Source organism: Lampetra fluviatilis, chromosome 43 (assembly GCF_964198595.1).
Source record: "Lampetra fluviatilis chromosome 43, kcLamFluv1.1, whole genome shotgun sequence".
NCBI classification, from domain to species: domain Eukaryota; kingdom Metazoa; phylum Chordata; class Hyperoartia; order Petromyzontiformes; family Petromyzontidae; genus Lampetra; species Lampetra fluviatilis.
In genome coordinates, this window is record NC_136317.1 from 6214904 (window position 1) to 6234713 (window position 19810).

At 51.8% G+C, this 19810-nt stretch overlaps 1 protein-coding gene across 1 annotated transcript in view; it reads right to left on the reverse strand.

Moving 5' to 3' along the window:
* SHOX2 (SHOX homeobox 2) overlaps positions 1–18908 on the reverse strand; it is a 37756-nt gene extending 18848 nt beyond the window's left edge. The window contains exon 1 of the mRNA XM_078876009.1: positions 18584–18908. Coding sequence (XP_078732135.1) covers positions 18584–18908 — 325 coding nt within the window. The remainder of the gene's footprint in view (positions 1–18583) is intronic.
* Between the last annotated feature and the right edge of the window lie 902 nt (positions 18909–19810).

The following is a 19810-nucleotide window of genomic DNA, read 5'->3' on the forward strand; positions in this document are numbered from 1 at the left end:
CCAACGAATGTCCCCGACTTGAAGAAGCGCTCCCAATCCGGTCCCCCAAAGAGCGTTGTTTGTTCGCGCGGTTGATGAGCGGTCGCTATCCAAACAACTCTTTCGTAAATCGTGTTTCGAGTAATGGTTGTAGCACGCCAATAATGATCGTAGTAGTCACAATAATAATAATAATAAATACGAAGCACGCGTTCTTGTGATGCCACATGCGCGTGGCACGCACCGTGGCACGCGCATGTTAATTCGCAGCCCCCCTCTTCAAACGGCGCCTGTGATGAATTTTTTAAAACTCCGTACATCACAGGAGGCAACGTCCACATCGCAATGAAGTGGGAATAGTAATGTTTCATTAACCTAGTTTTGTCCAAAACCCCGCGTGCACCCCCCCCCCACCTCCACTCCCTCACGGTTCGTCGAGAGCTCCTCCAGCACGACGGAGAGAATCGCACGGCTCCCCCCACAACCCCCCCTCCCGCCGATTGCTGCAATGATCGGCGGCGAGGAATCAAAAACCCCCGCAGCCACAGCCTGGTTCAACACAGACACCCCTAGGGCGGCATTCGACAATTGACACTGCGCGCGTCATTAAGTAAAAAACAAACCGAGATATATGATAGGCGACGTTTCGAGCAACGGCCCTTCTTCGTGGCACGTAAAATATGTGATGTGAAGAAGGGTTCATAGCGCCATGAAGAAGGCCCATTGCCCGGAACGTCACCTATGTTTTTTGTTATTGTACTATTTCAAGGCCAAACGGTGCTGTTATTGACGAGTGTGTTAAGTTGTTGTTCATTGCGCTTGTGTACCACGGCCAACGCAGCAGCAGCAGCAGCCGCAGTTGCTAGCCTAAAGAACAACACGGCCACGTGTTCAGTTCGCTTGAGCCGGTGGTCTCGACAAGGCTGAGGACATGTGGAAGGCTCGACTCTCACGCACACGCCTCGCACTGCTTTGGGACGTCCACGTGCTCGACCCTTTTATGAGTCGGCAGCCTCAACAACATCGTGCTCCACGCGTTCAGTTCGTTTTGCGCTGCCGGTCGAGACAACGCCGAGAGCGTTTGTCGCACGCAAAACTCGGCGGTCCCACGGCACGCGAATGCGAGGCGAGATGGGAGCAGCGGCGGCCGTCTCCCGCCGCCTGTGGTTCTGTGTCATCTCGGTGGGGCCGTCGGTGCGCTCCTCCGATGCGAACGGGCAGCGCTGTTGCAGACATGGCCACCGCACGTGATCACGTTGCGTTGCGTCACAGGCGTAGCACGTGTTGGCCCGATCTGCTCAACGGTGTCACCGTGCGTCGGAGGTGACAGCCGAAGTGCAAAAATGTTTTAGCGGAGTCGCTTTGTTTTGTCTGTTGATGGGCTCCAGGTTTGGAGCGCATTGTTTAATTTATTTTGGACGATTTGTGTTGAACACATTTTTTTAAATGGAAAATAAAAACAAACATCTCTGATACTTTCATTCGACATCGGAAAATCCGCTCGCTCGGAGCGACGCGCCGGTAAAGATAATGCGACCCCTTTGTTCAAAATGAAGTTTGCTGAAACGTGAACCGATATCTCGACGTTTCGTGACATTGCGGATTATTACATAAAAAATAAGAATAATTTATTTCTCGGTCACGGGCACAGCTCCACGCGTGGGGTTAATTCCAAGCTGCAGCGTTCGCTGCGCTGTGCGAGCAGAATTAACACGACACAATTGAACACATTCGTCAATAATAACAAACTGTGTGTGTCTATAGCCTCGAACCTGGAAAATAAATATAATAGGCAACGTTTCGCGCAATGGCCCTTCTCCATGGCATATTCATAACACATCAATATAAAAAATAAAGTGTTACCCGGGCGGCCTACATCCAACAGGGGATATAAAAAAAACTGTGGATGATGAAAAGGATAATATTGGTTGGTGATGATGATGATGATGCTAACTACAAAGCATCTGATGACTGTGCTGATGATGATAATATGATGCTTAAATGGGCCCGAACCTACGTAATGAAATCGCGTGATAATTATCATCACCATCATCATCAACATAATCATCAACAGATGACAAAGGAAGCTAAACAAAAGGCACAGTAGCCGCGCACTTTGTCCTTTACAAATTTCGCCGATTTATAAAATAAAACAAAATCTCTTGGACAATATCTCACACAGCATCGGCTAGCAGTAGCATCAGCAGCATCATCAGCAGCAGCATCATCAGCAACGCTCTCAATGTACCTCCCGTGTATAGACGCAGGCATAATGGCTCGAGCAGGAACCTCGTTATCCGAGCACCGATGGGACGTGAGTCATTATGCTCGCTTAATTTGCATCGCCTCCTAATTGCGTTACGCCTGGCCCTGGCCTAACACGCGGCCATAAAGGGATTAATTGAAAACGGCCCTCGGATGAAATATGTTGGACGTGCGATGCTCGTAAATTCGCGCGTAAAAAAACTTACATGGTAAATCACGCCGTGTGGTGTACGCAACGAAGACCCCCTACCACCACCCGCTCCCCCTGAGTTCCACGCGCGGATGCAGGTGTCCATTGCGTGCCGTGGTTGTGCTACGCGAAGGGGGGGGGAGCTGTGGCGCAAGTGGTGAGCGCACTGCGCCTACGAAACCCGTGACCGGCCCTCGGAGTTCGATTCACTCTGACGGTGGCGGCATCAGTGGCGATTATTTGAACCGGTTCTGGGCTTTGCCTAGGTCTGCTCGGCCTATAATGAGCATCACCCGGTGCGGTGTGTAAATGTGAACGCCGTGGGGAGACAAATGCGGCCGGGCGTGGTTCTTGTATTGCTTAGTGGTGGAAATATAGATTTTGTATATATGTATTTTATGCGTAAATATTTGGTGAATACATGCTCACGGATACACAATGCAAGCGTTTGCTCATGTCGAATACATTATAAAGAAAGAAATACGTACGTAAAATATGTGAGTAGAATATTCACGAAACGTGTACAAAAATAAAACGTGTGTATGTCTGTATGTATGTTGAACTTCTTTCGCACCGTACGTAGCCAATCACGCTAATCGGGCGTACATAATCTACACAATATAAAATATATACACACAGGCCCACACAATATAACATGTACTGTATGCACAGATAGGCATATACATCATATGATGATATTAAATCGATAAATTCGGACAAAATATACACACCAATTTAAATAATCATACACACACGTGTGTAACGTACATACATAAAATTCAGTCGAAACATACAGAATATCTCCATATATATATACCATAGACATGCGCGCACTAAATATACCACACAGACGGAAGACACACAAACATATAACAAACACACACATACAGGCAAATAACACAAATACACGCATCCACACACACACACGCATAAAATACTGAACCAACAAAAAAATCGAATGTACACAAAGCGACGACATAAACATTCACAATGCGCGTGAAATCCAGAATATTCATAATTTGCACGTAGCACGCATAAACGAAACACTCACACACACGCACTTCAAAATACAACACACACACGCGCACGCAAACGTAAACTACACACAAAATAATGTGTACACACGCACACGTCTTTAACAACAACCATATAAACACGCACAAAACACGAGCGTAAAGAATTCACGAGTACCACGCATGCGTAAGTGACACCGCAAATTGTGCACAGTACACGCATACGTACTTTGTATAAACACACACAACGCACAGGCATTGCAAGGAAAAAAGCCAGTACACACACACACACACAACAGACAGACACATTGACACACAACGAGCACACGCGCACACAATATAGTACAATAAAAAAACTAAACCATGAATATAGCCGTACACTTATATTGTACGTTGTTAATGATTATATATCGCGTCTGTATGTTGTGTGTGTGTGTGTGTGCGCGCGCTCTGCGTATACATCTGCGTGTGTGTGTGTCCGGTCCTGGGCCTCCCCTAGGTCGACTAAACCTGCAATGAGTACCTGGTGCGGTGTGTAAACATCGCCACTGGGGAGACAAAGGCGGTCGGGCGTGGTGCTGGCCACCCACCCCCTCGTGTACCGTTCCGGCCTTCATAGGTGCTCGCTAATAGCACTTGCCCCTACAGTATGTTAAGGCTATAGGGGGGATCTTTATCTTTGTTGTGTTCATTGTGTGTCGGGCTGAGCGCTACGAACCCGGCGAGACTCGGGATCGAGTCCCCCTCGCGGCCCACACCACGTGGCGATTATCTGAACCGGTCCTGGGCCTCCCCTAGGGTCGACTCGGCCTCAAATGGATCCCTGGTGCGGTGTGTGTAGGAAACATCGCCACTGGGGGAGACAAAGGCGGCCGGGCGTCATGTTGGCCCAGCCACCCTCTCGTGCGCCGTTTCGGCTTTCATAGGTGCTCGCTAACAGCACTTGCCCCAACAGTCTGTTACAGGCTATACGGGGGATCTTTGTCTTTGGGTGAGTTACTCACGAAAACCGTCACCTGGCGACGACTATCACCAACATCACCAGCACCACCATCAGCCATGTGAGACCCACTGCTGTGGAGAAGGCCCCATCAAAGACGCCGGGAGGGCCATAATCCCCTCCCGGGATCGATACTGAAATCATTGATACCTTTTTGGGCGGACGTCAACAGCGCCCCCAACATAGGAATGTGGAATTTCCAATACTGCCTGTGGCAGGGGCTCGGTAGCGGGAGGTGAGAAACGAAACACAAACCCTTACACCTGACTAGCAGACTATATATATAAAGACAAAGATCCCCCGTATAGCCCTGACAGACTTCTTGGGCAAGTGCTGTTAGCGAGCTCCTATGAAGGCCGGCACGGCACACGAGGGGTTGGGTGGCCAACACCACGCCCCGGCCGTCTTTGTCTCCCCAGTGGCGATATTTACACATCGCACTAGCTACTCATTTGAGGCTGAGCCGACCAAGGGGAGGCCCAGGACCGGCTGAAATAATCGTCACCGGTGGTGGCCTTGAGCGCGAGTCGAACCCGGGTCGCCGGGTTTCGTAGCGGAAGCGCCCTAACCGCTAGGCCACCGCCCCTCACTGTGTAAAGACGCGCGCGCACACGCGCGCACACGCGCACACACACAAGTGCACACACACGTGCACACACACACACGTGCACACACACACACGTGCACACAAGCACAAACACGCACACACACACACGCGCACACACACACGCACACACGCGCGCGCACACACACGCGCACACACACACACGTGCACACACGCGCACACACAAGCACAAACACGCACACACACGCACACACACACACACGCGCACACAGACACACACGCGCACACACACGTGCACACACGCGCGCACACACACACGCGCACACACACACGCACACACACACGCGCACAGACACACACGCGCACACACACACACGTGCACACACACACGCGCGCGATCGCACGCACAGGTCGCATGCTGAAATATCAGCCTCAGATTCATTGACAGAGAAATCCATTCACTGTGATCTCAGCTGGCAACGGCTCCGTGTCTTCACACAAATGTGTTTATTTTTTTATTTAAACACACGACCAGCGGATTTTAAAGGGAGTTGGTATCGGAGGAGTCAATGGTGATGTCTCAAGGAGAGTGGTAACGCGGGGGGGGGGGTTAGGTGAGACCTGAAGTCAGTTGGTGGTGGAAATGTAATAATTGCTGTGTCCTGTGAGTGCATGCATGCATGGCGTTCACCTTGCCGTGGATGCGCATTCGTAGCCCAGAATAATCCCCGTATATAATTGACTGTGTGTGTGTGTACCTGTGTGTGTGTGCGTAATTGAGTGTGTGTCAAGCGCGCTGCGCTACGAACCTGGAGACCAGAGTTCGATTCTCGCTCACGGCCAACACCACGTGACGATGATCTCAATCGGTCCTGGCCCCCCCCCCCCTCTAGGTCGACTCAGCCTCAAATAAGCAGCTGGCGCGGTGTGTAAACATCGCCACTAGGGAGACAAAGGCGGTCGGGCGCGGAGCTTGCTACCCACCCTCTTTGTCAAAGACAAAGCTCCCCCGTATAGCCTTAACGGACTGTTGGGGCAAGTGTTGTTAGCGAGCAGCACACGAGGGTGGAGGGGGGTAAGGGGGGGGGTTGTGGCCTGCACCACGCCCGGCCGCCTTTGTCGTACTTGTGCGCGCGTGTGTACCGGGAGCGGTGGCGCAGTCGTTAGCGCACCTCGCCACGACCCCGGCAACCTGAGTTCGATTCACGAATGCGCCAATACCATTAATGGCGACCGAGATCCGTCCCCCGATTCCGGCTCTCTCCTAGGTCGACTCAGCCTCAAACGAGAATTGTGTGCGTTGTTTAAACATCAGCAACCGGGGAGATAAATGCGGCAGGGATGTGTTGACAGCTACATCGGCTACTCGTGCGCCGTTCCAGCTATAATATTTGCTCGCTGACAGCACTTGGGCCAATAGCCTGTTAATGACTATACGAGGCATGGGTGCGTGCGTGATGTGGTTAGACACACACACACTGAACCGACAATGTAATCCCCATCGGTAACCCTCTTGTCGCCCTGTCAATAGCTTTCAACTGGCGCGGCGTGTTTACTCGTGGAATGAGACGCGCATCGCGACGGGACGTTGGCCAGAGAATCGGGGCACAAGCACTACTACTAGACAAACACACAGCCAAACAGACAAACACACACACACAGCCACACAGACACACAGCCAAACAGACACACACACACACACAGCCACACAGACAAACACACACACACAGCCAAACACACAAACACACACAGCCACACAGACACACACACAGACAAACACACATACAGCCAAACAGACAAACACACACAGCCACACAGACACACACACAGCCAAACAGACAGGCACACACACAGCCAAACACACAAACACACACAGCCACACAGACACACACACAGCCAAACAGACACACACACAAACACACACACACACAACCAAACAGACAAACACACACACAGCCAAACACACACACAGCCAAACAGACAAACACACACACACACACAGCCAAACACACACACAGCCAAACAGACAAACACACACACAGACACACACACAGACAAACACACACACACAAAGCCAAAGATCCCCCGTATAGCCTTAACAGACGTTTGGGGGGTGTGGGTAGCCAGCGCCACGTACAGGCCGCCTTTGTCTCCCAAGTGACGATGTTGACACATCGCACTAGGTACACGAATTGAGACTGAGTCGATCTAGGGGAGTCCCAGCACCAGGTTCATATAATCGTCACGAGTTGTTGGCGGCCGTCGTGAGTTGGACTCGAACTCGTGTCGCGGGTTCGCAGCGCAGCGGGACAACCACCACACTTCCGTTCCCCCGTACACACTGACAACATACACATACACGCGGCACACACAACAACAACAACCGCCATTCGCCACTAAGTGGCGGTGACGTCACCACGACGCTTGTGCCAGGCCATGTGCACCTTGAGGCCACGTGAAGTGTCGAACGCCCGCTGGCAGGAGGTCACGGGGCAGACCCAGGTGCCACGGGTCGACTGACCGAGATGACCGAGATGACTGGCTGATGCACCACCTGTGCCCCCTACTGTGCCAACTTGCTGTGCTTTAGCCACCCGGCGCTCCGCTCGTTGTTGTGAGCGTCGCTCCTCCGCCCTCCGTTGTTGTTGGAGGGCGACTGCCTCCAACTGCCCAGTAGCGTCCTTCACGAGCCTCCTCCACTGAGGCCGATCTTGACACCGCTGGTACCAGTCATCGGCAAGTCCACTCAGCTCCACGTCCTCCTGTACCACATCACTCCATCTCTTCTCTAGCCCGTGCCGCGCCCGTTTAGCCCCCTCGATCCGGCCGAACAAAAGCTGTTTAGGCATGCGGTGGCTGGGCATGCGGGCTACATGACCCAGCCAACGCAGCCTTGCCTGCCGGAGGAGCTCACTGATGGGACTTTGCCCAGATCTTTCAAGGACTTGTGAGCTCCTCACACAATCCAGCCTGGTCAAACCCAGGATGGATCGTAGGCAGGCCAGCCTAAATGTTTCCAACCGGCGAAGATGCTCCACTAGGGGGGTCCACGTTTCGCAAGCGTAGAGAAGGGAGGGAATGACCGTGGCCGAGAAGACCTGAAGCTTCGTGCGGAGCGACAGACCAGGTAGCTTCCACACAGCGTTACGCAACCGATGAAAAGATATTGCCGCTCGACTGATTCGGAGTGAGACCTCTGCTGATAAACTGGAGCTGGTCATGAGCACACTGCCCAGGTATGGGAAACTCTCTACTCTCTCCACAACTGCCCCATCACCGATTGGGAGTTGTGGGGGCGGAGTGCCCGATGGTACAAAATACCCAGGCAGGTGCTTAGTTTTGGTGGGGCTGATGGTAAGGCCCCACCATCAGCCCCACACACACACACACACAGACACACACACGGTCCATAGGACAGTCAGATAGAAACACACCCGGACAATCGATTGGAATGACACACACACACACACAGGCGTGACATCGCATGCAGCTAAATTATCAACAATCATTACACACTGAGAGCACGCGGTTGCATTATCTATAGTGGGCCGGTCACGTGGACAGTGTCGCAAGTGACACACTGCTCACAGCACTTGCCCCAGCCGTCTGTTAAGGCTATACGGGGGATCTTTGTTTTGACTGTGCAGTCATGATACGACACGAGTACGACACGTGACACACTCATAACATTTCAATTAATCAAATTGCAATCATAATAGCGGATGCAATCATTAGAGCTGACAGAATCACAACAGCTGATACAATCCACAATAGCAAATACAATCACAACAGCGGATACAATAACAACAGCTGATACAATCACAACAGCTGCCACAATCATAATAGCGAGTACACTCGCAAACAGCTGAGACAATCGCAGCCAAGAGCGACGGCTGTGTGCTTTCGTGATGAAAAATTATCGGCAATTTTTACGAACTTATTGGCGTGGCTGCTGCTGTTGCCTAATCGATGATGCACAAGCAAAGCCAACAACAACAACAGATCCTCAATACATTCGCAAAGAACACCGCGCGTGGCCTTCAAATGAAAAAAAAGAAACAAATGTATAATACGCGACGTTCCGAGCGATATCCCTTCTTAAATAGCACGTACACGACTTGTCTAACCGCAGCCTTCTACATAATACGTAAGCGGTGTATGTGCTGTTAAAAAGGGCAATTGCCCGAAACGTCGCATGTGATTCATTGATAATTTATGACCGCACAGTGTGATTGAAGAATGCGTTGCTTTTATTTACCATTAACATAAAATACGAGGAGCCGTGCGGGAAAAAAACCCCCATCAAATAAGATGCCATTTGTTGTTATCCTCACTTTCCGCAAAAAAAAAACTGGATTAAAGGCATTAAGGTAAGCTTTTGTGAACACAGCGAATCTGCGTTGCGAATAATAAACGCTAACGACGATGATGATGATGATACGAATAATAATAATAACAATATTCAAACAATTCATCTTGAGCGTGTGAGTTTAAAAAATGTCACGCGATGCCCGTTGGTCCTCGCACCGCGAGCAGCAACTGGTGAGGAGGCGTTATTATTGGTGAGCGGATCTGCAAGCTTCGCTGCTGATGAGACCCAGAAAGTCGAAACTGGTTACCGGAGCCCGTGTGCAAACGCAAATGCTGCTGGTCAAGCACAGACGTACGTTTTGTAGAATTCACATTTATTGATGGGAACCTATACGTAGACATATACAGAACGGAGTTAGATTAATTACTTTGTTGTTGTTTTTTTATCGGTAACATTGTTATTGTGGCTACTGGAAATATATTATCCGTTAGGTTTTTTTTTTATACAAACACGTTTGATGTGAATGCTGTAATCGTTTCCTGTACAGATGTTGACACACAGATCCCCCGGATAGCCTTTGACAGACTGCTGGGGCTCTTAGCGAATACGGGACACGAGCGAGTGGTGTGAAAAACACCACGCCCGGCCGCCTTTGTCTCTCCAGTAGTGATGTTTTACACACCACACGATAGATATCCACAGTTGATATTGGTCGTGAGCCGGAATTAAACACACACACAGACGTAAAGACACACACATGAACACACATTAACACAGACGTGAACACACACACACGCCTTAACATAGACACAAAGACGTGAACACACACACACACATGAACACACATACATACACACAGACGTGAACACACACACGTGAACACACATTAACACAGACGTGAACACACACACACGCGCCTTAACATAGACACAAAGACGTGAACACACACACACATGAACACACATACATACACACATACACACAGACGTGAACACACACACATGAACACACATACACATGGACGTGAACACACACACGCCTTAACATAAACACAAAGACGTGAACACACACACACGAACACACGTACACACACGTGAACACACATACACACAGATGTGAACACACACACGTGAGACATCTGCCTTGCACACACACACACATCTACCCTGCCCATTGTCGCGACCGTGTACAGACAGGATCATGTCTAACTAGTCTAACTAGTGTAACTAGTCTAACTAGCGTAACTAGCACTAACACCGATACTCGCTAACACGCGCGAATATCACGACGCGTTCCATTCAATAAAAATCGGCATTTGCGCAGGCGATGCACACATAGAGCAAAGATCCCCCGTTTAGCCCACGAAGGATGTTGAGCCCAGGGCCGGCTGGTGTTGTTGGCCGTGATCGGGAATCGAACTCGGTTGGGCCGAGTTCGTAGCGCAGCGTAGGGCGCTAACCACTACCCTACGGCTCGCGTGTGTGTGTGATATATTGTGGGGAGCGGTGGTGTAGCGGTTAGCGCTATGCTGCGCTACGAACCCGGCGTCCCGAGTTCGATTCCCGCTCACGGTCAACACCCAGTGACGATTATCTGGACCGGTCCTGGGCCTCCCCTAGGTCGACTCAGCCTCAAATGAGTACCCGGTGCGATGTGTAAACATCGCCAGTGTGGAGACAAAGGCGGCCGGGCGTGGTGTCGGCCACCCACCCCCTCGTGCGCCGTGCCGGCCTTCATAGGTGCTCGCAAACAGCACTCGCCTCAACCGTCTATTAAGGCTACACGGGGGAGCTTTGTCTTTAAATGTACACAAGACACGCACGCACGTGGACACTCACGCACGCGCACAGTCCAGCAAGCACACGGACGCATTCGTCTCTCGAGCGGCGTCATAACCCACGCACCCCAACCCCCCCTCACATCGGGCACCGCCGCTTCTCGCCACGCCTGTGCTCACGACCCTCGTGGCTTGTGGCTCGAGGTAGCAGCGGAGGGCTCCTCTCGCTGAGCCCGCGAGCTCAATGGAGCCGCGTGTGGAACTTCGAGGGCTGCTTCCTGACGCTGTCGATTTAAGGGCCCAAGTGTTCACCACAACGCGCATTTCGGCTTCTTGAAATTTGGAGCTGTTTTTTTGTTTACCGAATTCGAAACAACAATAACAACAACAACAAAAAAATCGTCGATTCTTGTTGTTGCTGTTGTTGTTTGGATTGCCGACCCGTGCTCTGGGTCAAACGCGACTGTGGTTCACACACAGTCGCGTTCAAATCCTGGTGGCAACCGGTCGATTTAAACGAGTGCCGCTTTGTGTGCGGAGGTCAACGCGTGGATTGTCCTTTGTTTTGGAGAAACTCGCTCTCCGTCATAGGAATGTGGAATTTCCACCACTGACAACATAGCTGTGAAGAGGAGATGGGCACTGCTCGTTTGAGCAAAAGGAAATCAGCAGCAGCAGTGAAGCTGCCGCGCCCGATTGAGATCGGATTTAATAATATGATGCCGTAAAAAAACACTCGACTATTATTTTGATTTCACCAGGTAAGGCCCACTGAACTGTGTAGCTCTTTATTTAGAAGCGACTTGCCCACAAATGATAGCTCAGCAAAGTGGCTTGTCATCGTGTGGACATTTATAACGGCGGCCAAACGCTCTAAACGCGCGACGTTGATTTGGAATATGGAGGGGAAAACCGGGAGGACCCGCAGAAAAATCCACGCGACCACGGGGAGAGAGAGACACCGCAAACTCCAAATCTACAACAGCAGGCGCCAGGGTCGGGATCGAACCTACGACCCTCCTACTTACCAGACGAGGCAGTTAACATCTCGATTCCAGCTCACGAACACCACGACTGCAATATGGGTGAAATAAGATGGGGTAAATTGGGGGCGGTGGATATTCATGTCAAGGTCTTTGTGTCTGAGCATTAACCAAGACAAAGACAAAGACCACCCCCGCCCCCCCCCCCCGTATAGCCTCAACAGCCGCTTGGGGCAAGAGCTGTTAGCGAGCAGAGCCATCACGACCGCCGCCACCATCCAGCAGAATTATAATAACATTGTGCGCACACACACACAACATTGTGTTCATCTACTGCGGATGAATGGGGTTCTGCACGACGTGCCAGCGGTCAGAGTGGTGAAGTATGGTCACCCCAGTCCCCTCACCCCCGCCCTACCCACACAGCTTGGCGAGGCCTCCATCCAGCAGTGGATTTATGATTGAACTGAGCACTATCCATAATCAGTGGCGATATGGAACGGGAGGCTATTGCAGTAGTCTCTGGCACTGTACGTCACGCGGGGGTTATACACGAAGTTGGGGTTGGAGCGGTGGGGGTTGGGTGACATCGAGAGTCTCGTATGGACGCGTGTCAGCACATGTACGCCCGTGCGAGCTCGCGTCTTCTGTGCCTCGATTCGCCGCTGCTAAATTAAAGCTGTGGAGCAATGAGCTCGGCCCCACGTTGCCCGGGGGGGGGGGGCGTGGGGAGACGTTCATGCAGCAGTGGATAGACCAAACGCGTTGCCCGATGATAATGACGATTGATAATTACGATGATGAAGATGATGAGATTAGGCAGCATTACCATTCGCTTTGTGCGGTTGAATGAACGGACGAACTAATGTCATGGCCAGACGACTCTGTACAACGCAGCGGTAGGTACCGTTCGGCCTTAATAGGTGCTCGTGAACACCTCTTGCCCCAATTGCCCGTGAGAGGCTACACGGGGGAGCTTTGGTTGGCGTCTCCGCGTTGTCGCGCTCCGAACCCGGCCCACCCGAGTTCGATTCGCGGGTGACAACATCAGCGGCGAGGAAATTTTTTCGAAGCGGATTTTTTGTGTTTGTTCATTCCCGCCGTGGTCCCCTTAGATCGACTCAGCCTTAACTCGAGTGGCTCCCTGCACTGGGTAACAACGGGAGCCGCTGGGATGGAAAGACGTCGTGTGCGTCGCGTTAGCCTGAACAGGCGCTCGCGAACAACACGGGCCATTACAGTCTAGAAATGTGCACTGCTATTCTGTGTCTTTGTGGTGATATTCACACGGTGTACGTACTATAAAGACAAAGAGCCCCCAGTATAGCCTTATTAGACTGTTGGGGCAAGTGCTGTTAGCGAGCATCTATTGAAGGCCGACACGGCACACGAGGGGGTGGGTGGCCACCACAACGTCCGGCCGCCTTTGTCTCCCCAGTGGCGATGTTTACACACCGCACTAGATACTAATTTCAGGCTGAGTCGACCTAGGGGAGGCCCGGGACTGGTTCAGATAATCGTCACCCGGTGTTGGCCGTGAGCGGGAATCGAACTCGGGTCGCCGGGTGTCGTAGCGCAGCATAGCGCAAACCACTACACTACCGTTCCCCCACAGTGCGTACTATATATATACACACACTCTGCACACTACATATCAGCGTAGCGCGTTTATATATATATCATAAAAAAAAACTTTGCAAAGCTCCACATCATGCTGCAGTAATGTATTTGAAATGTCGCTAAATACGCAGTATTGTTTCCATGTATTCGTGCACATATAGTGCGTTGGTTGTGTTAATCGCTGTAAGTCAGTACGTTGTGTGGACATACATCGCCAAGATTGTACATTCGCATATTTATGTCGGCCAAAATCCGTCGACTAACGTACGATTCCAATGTAAATATATTGACAGTCCTCCGGCAATCCACTGCTGGATGAAGGCTTCCCCACGCCGTCTCGAAGGCGAGCAGGAATTTTTCCAGGTTCGTGATTTCACTCGCCACTAATGTTAGCCGTGGCCGGGAATCGAACTCGGGTAGCCGGGATCGTTAGCGCAGCGCCCTAATCACTGCGCCACCACTCCGCGCACACACATACACACACACACATATACACACACGCACACACACATATACACACGCACACACACACACAGACGGACCTCTGGACGTGTATATATATTTAATCAGCAAAAGTAAACATATATAGAGTGCACACATACTGTAATATAGCGTAACATTTACATGTTTTTACGATCGTTAGCCACCCCCCACCCCCCCAAAAAAAAGTTCGAATGACGTTCGCTAGGAACATTTGTTCATAAGCAGAACATCCCCAGTCGGGTTTGCCTTTTGTTGCCAATCATCAGCATTGTAGCCGTGTAATCAAATGTCTCTATTGCTTTGCTTGGCGCTCCAGGCATCGCCGCTCCACCGACACAATGCGGACATGGTTGGAGTCGCTGTGTGTTGTGTGTGTGTGTGGTGTGTGTGTGGTGTGTGTATTGTGTGTGTGTGCGTGTGTGTACAGACGCCCAGGTCGCTACATTTCAAATGCTATAACGATTGTAATAAAATCATTGCAATGTTGAGAGTCGGTGGTTGAGTTAAAGGTGTTCTGTGCATGCGCGCGGGGAGCGGTAGTGTAGTGGTTAGCGCACTACGCTAAGAACCCGACGATCCGAGTTCCATTCCCGCTCACGGATATCTGAACCGGTCCTGGGCCTTCCCTAGGTCGACTCAGCCTGAAACGAGTACCTCGTGTCGTGCGTAAAACATCAACACTTTGGGGGGGGGGAGACAAAGGCGGCCAGGCGTGGTGATAACCACACCATCTTTGATAACAGCACCTTGCCCCAACGGTCAGTTAAGGCTACACGGGGGATCTTTGTACGTACAGAACGACCTCGGTGTTCGTCACGATAAGATCGGCCGATATTCTGTTTCCCTTCGACCCGGGCACTTACAGAGCCTTCAAAGATGCCCGTCACAAGCCACCGCAGTCGATACAAAGACAAAGATCACCCGCGTAGCCTTACACCGAATGTTGGGGCAAGATGTTGTGAGCGAGTAGCAGCACAACGCCCAGGCCGCCTTTGTATTCCCAATGCTGATATTTGCACACCGCACCAGTCCACATAAGGAAGCCCCCAGGAACGGTTCAGACAAACGCCACTCGTTGTTGGCCGTGAGCGGGAATCGAACTCGTGTCGGCAGGTTCGTAGCGCAGTGCGCTCACCGCTACGCTACCGTTCCCCACTACGTACACACACAGACAAAGGTACCCCGTATAGGCATATGAACCGTGGGGACAAGTGCTGTTAACACCTGTTTTGGTTTAAATCCCGCGCGAGGTGGTGGTGGTGGTGTAGCCAGAACCACACCCGGCCGCCTTTGTCTCTCCTGTTCTCGGTTTACATACCGCACGAGGCACACATTTTTTAAGGCTGAGTCTACCTAGGTGAGGCTAACGATTGGTTAAGATATTGATTGCCGATTATATTAACGGGAGCCAGGAATCGAACTTTGAGGGTCGTGTTCGTAGCGCAGTGTGCTAACCATTGCGCCACCACTCCCACCAGTCTACGCACACACAATGCGATCACGAGAAACATATCCGTATGTACATATATCACATATGCACACACATGAATGCATAGATAATTATCGGTGCATTACCAAACAAATTCAAAGACTCCCCGTATAGCCTGAGCAGACTGTTGGGGCAAGTGCTGTTAGCGAGCACCTATGAAGACCGGCACGGCACACGAGGTGGTGGGTGGCCAGCACCACGCTCCCGGCCGCCTTTGTCTCACCAGTGCTGATGTTTACACACCGCATCGGGTGCTAATTTTTTTTCATGCTTGTTGAACTTCTTTCGCGCCGTACGTAGCCGAGCGTGCTCATCGGAGAAAGGTCAGGGCCAGTTCAAATATTCGTCACTGATGTTTGGTCGTGAGCGGCGGAATCGAACTTGGGTCACCATCCGAATAGAAGTGGAGCGCACTAACCAAGACACCACCGCCCCAACTAATACACACACACACACACTTTCTTATACACACACATGCATTTTTAGAGACACGTACATAATACGTACGCACACACGCACCTCTATACATATAGATACACAGACAAACATATATTCACGTAGCGCAAATAAATACACACACACAAAAACACAGCGCAAAGATATATATATACACACACTTACACGCCTATATATGCACACAATTACAAACATACATGCATGTATAGACAAAGATCGCCCGGACAGGCGATTCAGGCTGGTGGGGCAAGTGCTTTTAGCGAGCACCTACGAAGGCCCGAATGGCACACGAGGGGGTGGGTGGCCAACACGACGCCCGACCGCCTTTGTCTCCCCAGTGGCGATGTTTACGCAGCGCACCAGCTACTCATTGCAAAGACAAATACACACACATCAACACTCAGACACAAAAGACAAAGAACACCCGTATAGCCTTAACAGACTGTAGGAGTAAGTGCTGTGTGGGTGGACAGCACCACGCCCGGTCGTCTTTGTCTCCCCAGTGACGATGTTTACACACCGCACCAGGTACTCATTTGAGGCTGAGTCGACCTAGGGGAGGCTCAGGAACGTTTCAAATGATAGTCGCTGGTGGCCGTGAGCGGGAATCGATACACATACACAGCGGCACGTACATGCACAAAGACACACACGCGCGTGCGCTTGTGTTTATAATATTAAGATCGCCAGACGCATGTTAAGCCGGCCTCGTCTGTGACAGAAAAGCAGACAGACAGTCAGGCGGTCAGGCAGGCAGGCAGTCATACAGTCAGGCAGTCATGTAGGCAGGCAGTCATACAGTCAGGCGGTTATATAGGCTGACAGCCATGCAGGCAGATAAGGCATACGTGCAGGCATATTGACAGCAATAGAGACAGACGGCCAGTCATACAGACAGTCATACAGACAGTCGCACAGACACACAGCAGTAGAGACAGACACACAGCCATAGAGACAGACAGACAGTCATACAGACAGTCGTACAGACAGACAGAAATAGACGTTCATTTATATATACAGACCGCCAAATACGCAGTCATGCAGACTGACGCTACATTCACTTTATGTGCACAACATATCGTGACATACGAGCGAGGAGACACAGATACACACGCGCCAAGTCCCTTGTGTATCTAGTATGCATGTACGTGTGTTGAACTTCTTTCGCACCGTACGTAACCAACCGTGCTAATCGGAGGTGCGGGTACATATCGACATCACGTGTTAATATTTTTCGTATCATTATTGTTGTTGTTGTTCAAACAGAGGGCAAGTCTCAGTCGGAGTCTGGACCATCTTGGGGGTCACACAGAGAGCGAGAGAGATATTGGGGGGGGGTGGGGGGGGGTGTGGAGGTTGCACGGAGCGATGTACATCAGCTCGTGTTCACGTGCTAGGCCGTGCCTGGGAGAGGCGTATCATCCAGCAGTGGATGGACCGCGGCTTACAATGAACGACGATGTTGAATGGCGAGTGAGATGTTTTATTTGCGGCAGTCACGTGGCAGGGGAGGGCGAGGACGTCGCGAGCTTGAACTTAGACTCGGTAATGTGGTGTCTGCTCTGCGTACTCGTACCGAGTTGGTCTGTGAATGTGCCAATGCGTTAATATTGATGTTAAACCACGGCGCCGAGTATGTGCTATCAATAATCAATCTACACGCGGCGTATACGCTGTGTTGATCTATTAAAGATGCAGCATGTATTCATGCACGTACACACACAATCAAATAGGTCGTGTTCAACCGTACAGATTGTTGGGGAAATTCGTTTCAGAGAACAGCTGTCAAGGACCGGCACGAACGGAGGGATGTGGGCATTACTACTCCCGGCCGCCTTTGTCTCTCCAGCACTGATCCTTTACACGCACTGCATCGGGTAACTCGTTTTGAGGCTGAGCTAACCTACAGGACGCGCAATATAGGTTCGCCACTGATGATGCTGCAACTACGGCACGGAATCGAACTTAGTTTGCCGGGTTCGCAGCGCAGCGCGCTAACCACTGCACCACCAACCTCACCCCCCCCCCCCCCACACACAAAGACACACACACACAAACACACACACACAAAGACACACACACACTCTCTCTCTTGAAACTATAACTAAAGTATCTCGCTCACCACCCCGGATCACCGCTAGATTTCCCCTCGCTCACACTCACCCACGAATACACTCACCACCACCACCACCCCCCCCTCTCCCATCCTCATTCGACATCGCCGTGCGAGTGCGATGCACGCGACGGACACGAGTGAGACAACGGACGGCGGAGTCGATGTGCACAGCACCGGCGAAGCAGGGACCACGGGAGAAGTCGCGGAACCACGCAGAACCCTCGAACCGGACCGAAACTTCGCGATTGGAGCGACATTCCCGTCGGCATCGCCTCGGAGTCGCAACGCGCGCGGGTTCAACTCCCCGCACGCCTCGCCCGACTCGCCTCTCTTACCGTCTCGGCCTTTGGAGACACCGAAGTCGCTGTCCTCCCTCTCGCTGTCTCCGTCCAGCCCTAACTCCTTGCTGCTGGGCGGGCGGGGCAGCATTGGCAGCCGCGGAGCCAAACCTGCCGACAGGGACCCCGCCATCGCATCTTCCCTCGCCGCCGCAGCAGCGGCAGCAGCGGCAGCAGCGGTCGCTACAATTTCGTCCGTGGCCATGCCGCTCCGAGCGCGAAGCGAGCCGCTCTCGAGGACTTCGCGGTAAGTAATTCCGTCCTTGCGGTCCTTCACTTTGCCCTCGAATGACTTTGAGACGAAGGCCGTGAGCTCCTCCATGCTCGGGATTTTCGACGGCAGGGAAGCGGCGAGCTCGGACGGGGCAGAGCGATGACGGAGGAAGATGCAGCTGCTGCTGCTGATGATGATGATTGTGTGAATCACACCGATGAGAGCAAATATTGTCCGTACAACGAAGCCTTCTGTCTGGTAAGATTTCTTTTTTTTTTTGCTACAAAACTACAAAATAAAGTGAGACATGTTTTTTTTTACAAAAATAATGCTCGTAAAATAATTTAAAAAAATAAGCCGCAATGAACTTGGCGCCTCTCTCTTTTTTTTAAGTACAAACAAACAAAAAACTGCGCTACGCGCGGCGCGAGTTGAAATTTCTTCGCGCCCTCGGCACAGCAACGTGGAGCTTGCTCCGCAGCCTTCTCCCGGCAATTAACGCGGCGGCGACGGCGGCAGGGGAGGGATGGACGGCAAAGAGAGAGTCTGGCTTTTTGTCGGTATCTTTCAGAAAGGAGGAGCGGGGGGGGGGGGGTTTGAGGCAATAGGGGAAATCTGTTACAACATTTCGCGGGGGGGGGGGGGGGGGTGGAAGAGGTGGGGGGGGGGAGAAGGAGGAGGAGAGGTGCTAAGCGAGGGGGGGGGAGATTAGCAGCAGCGGTAGCGGCAACAGCGGCGGCAGCAGAAAATGCTGCTCCAAAAAATGAGCCCGTTCCCCGCAAGTCGCGGTTGCTTATATAGGGCGCCGAGACGAAGAGACTCACGGCGCCCCGTGTGGGTTTGCCGACTCTGCGTGCGCGTGTCCGTGTCCGCGTGCGTGCGCGTGCGCGTGTCTGTCCGTGCGCGCCCGTACCGCAATTACCGAGCAGCTAATCGCTGGCCGCGTTGTGCATTACACCCTTATCGCCGTGTCATCGGCGCGAAGGGGTGGCTTGGCGGGTGTGTGGGTG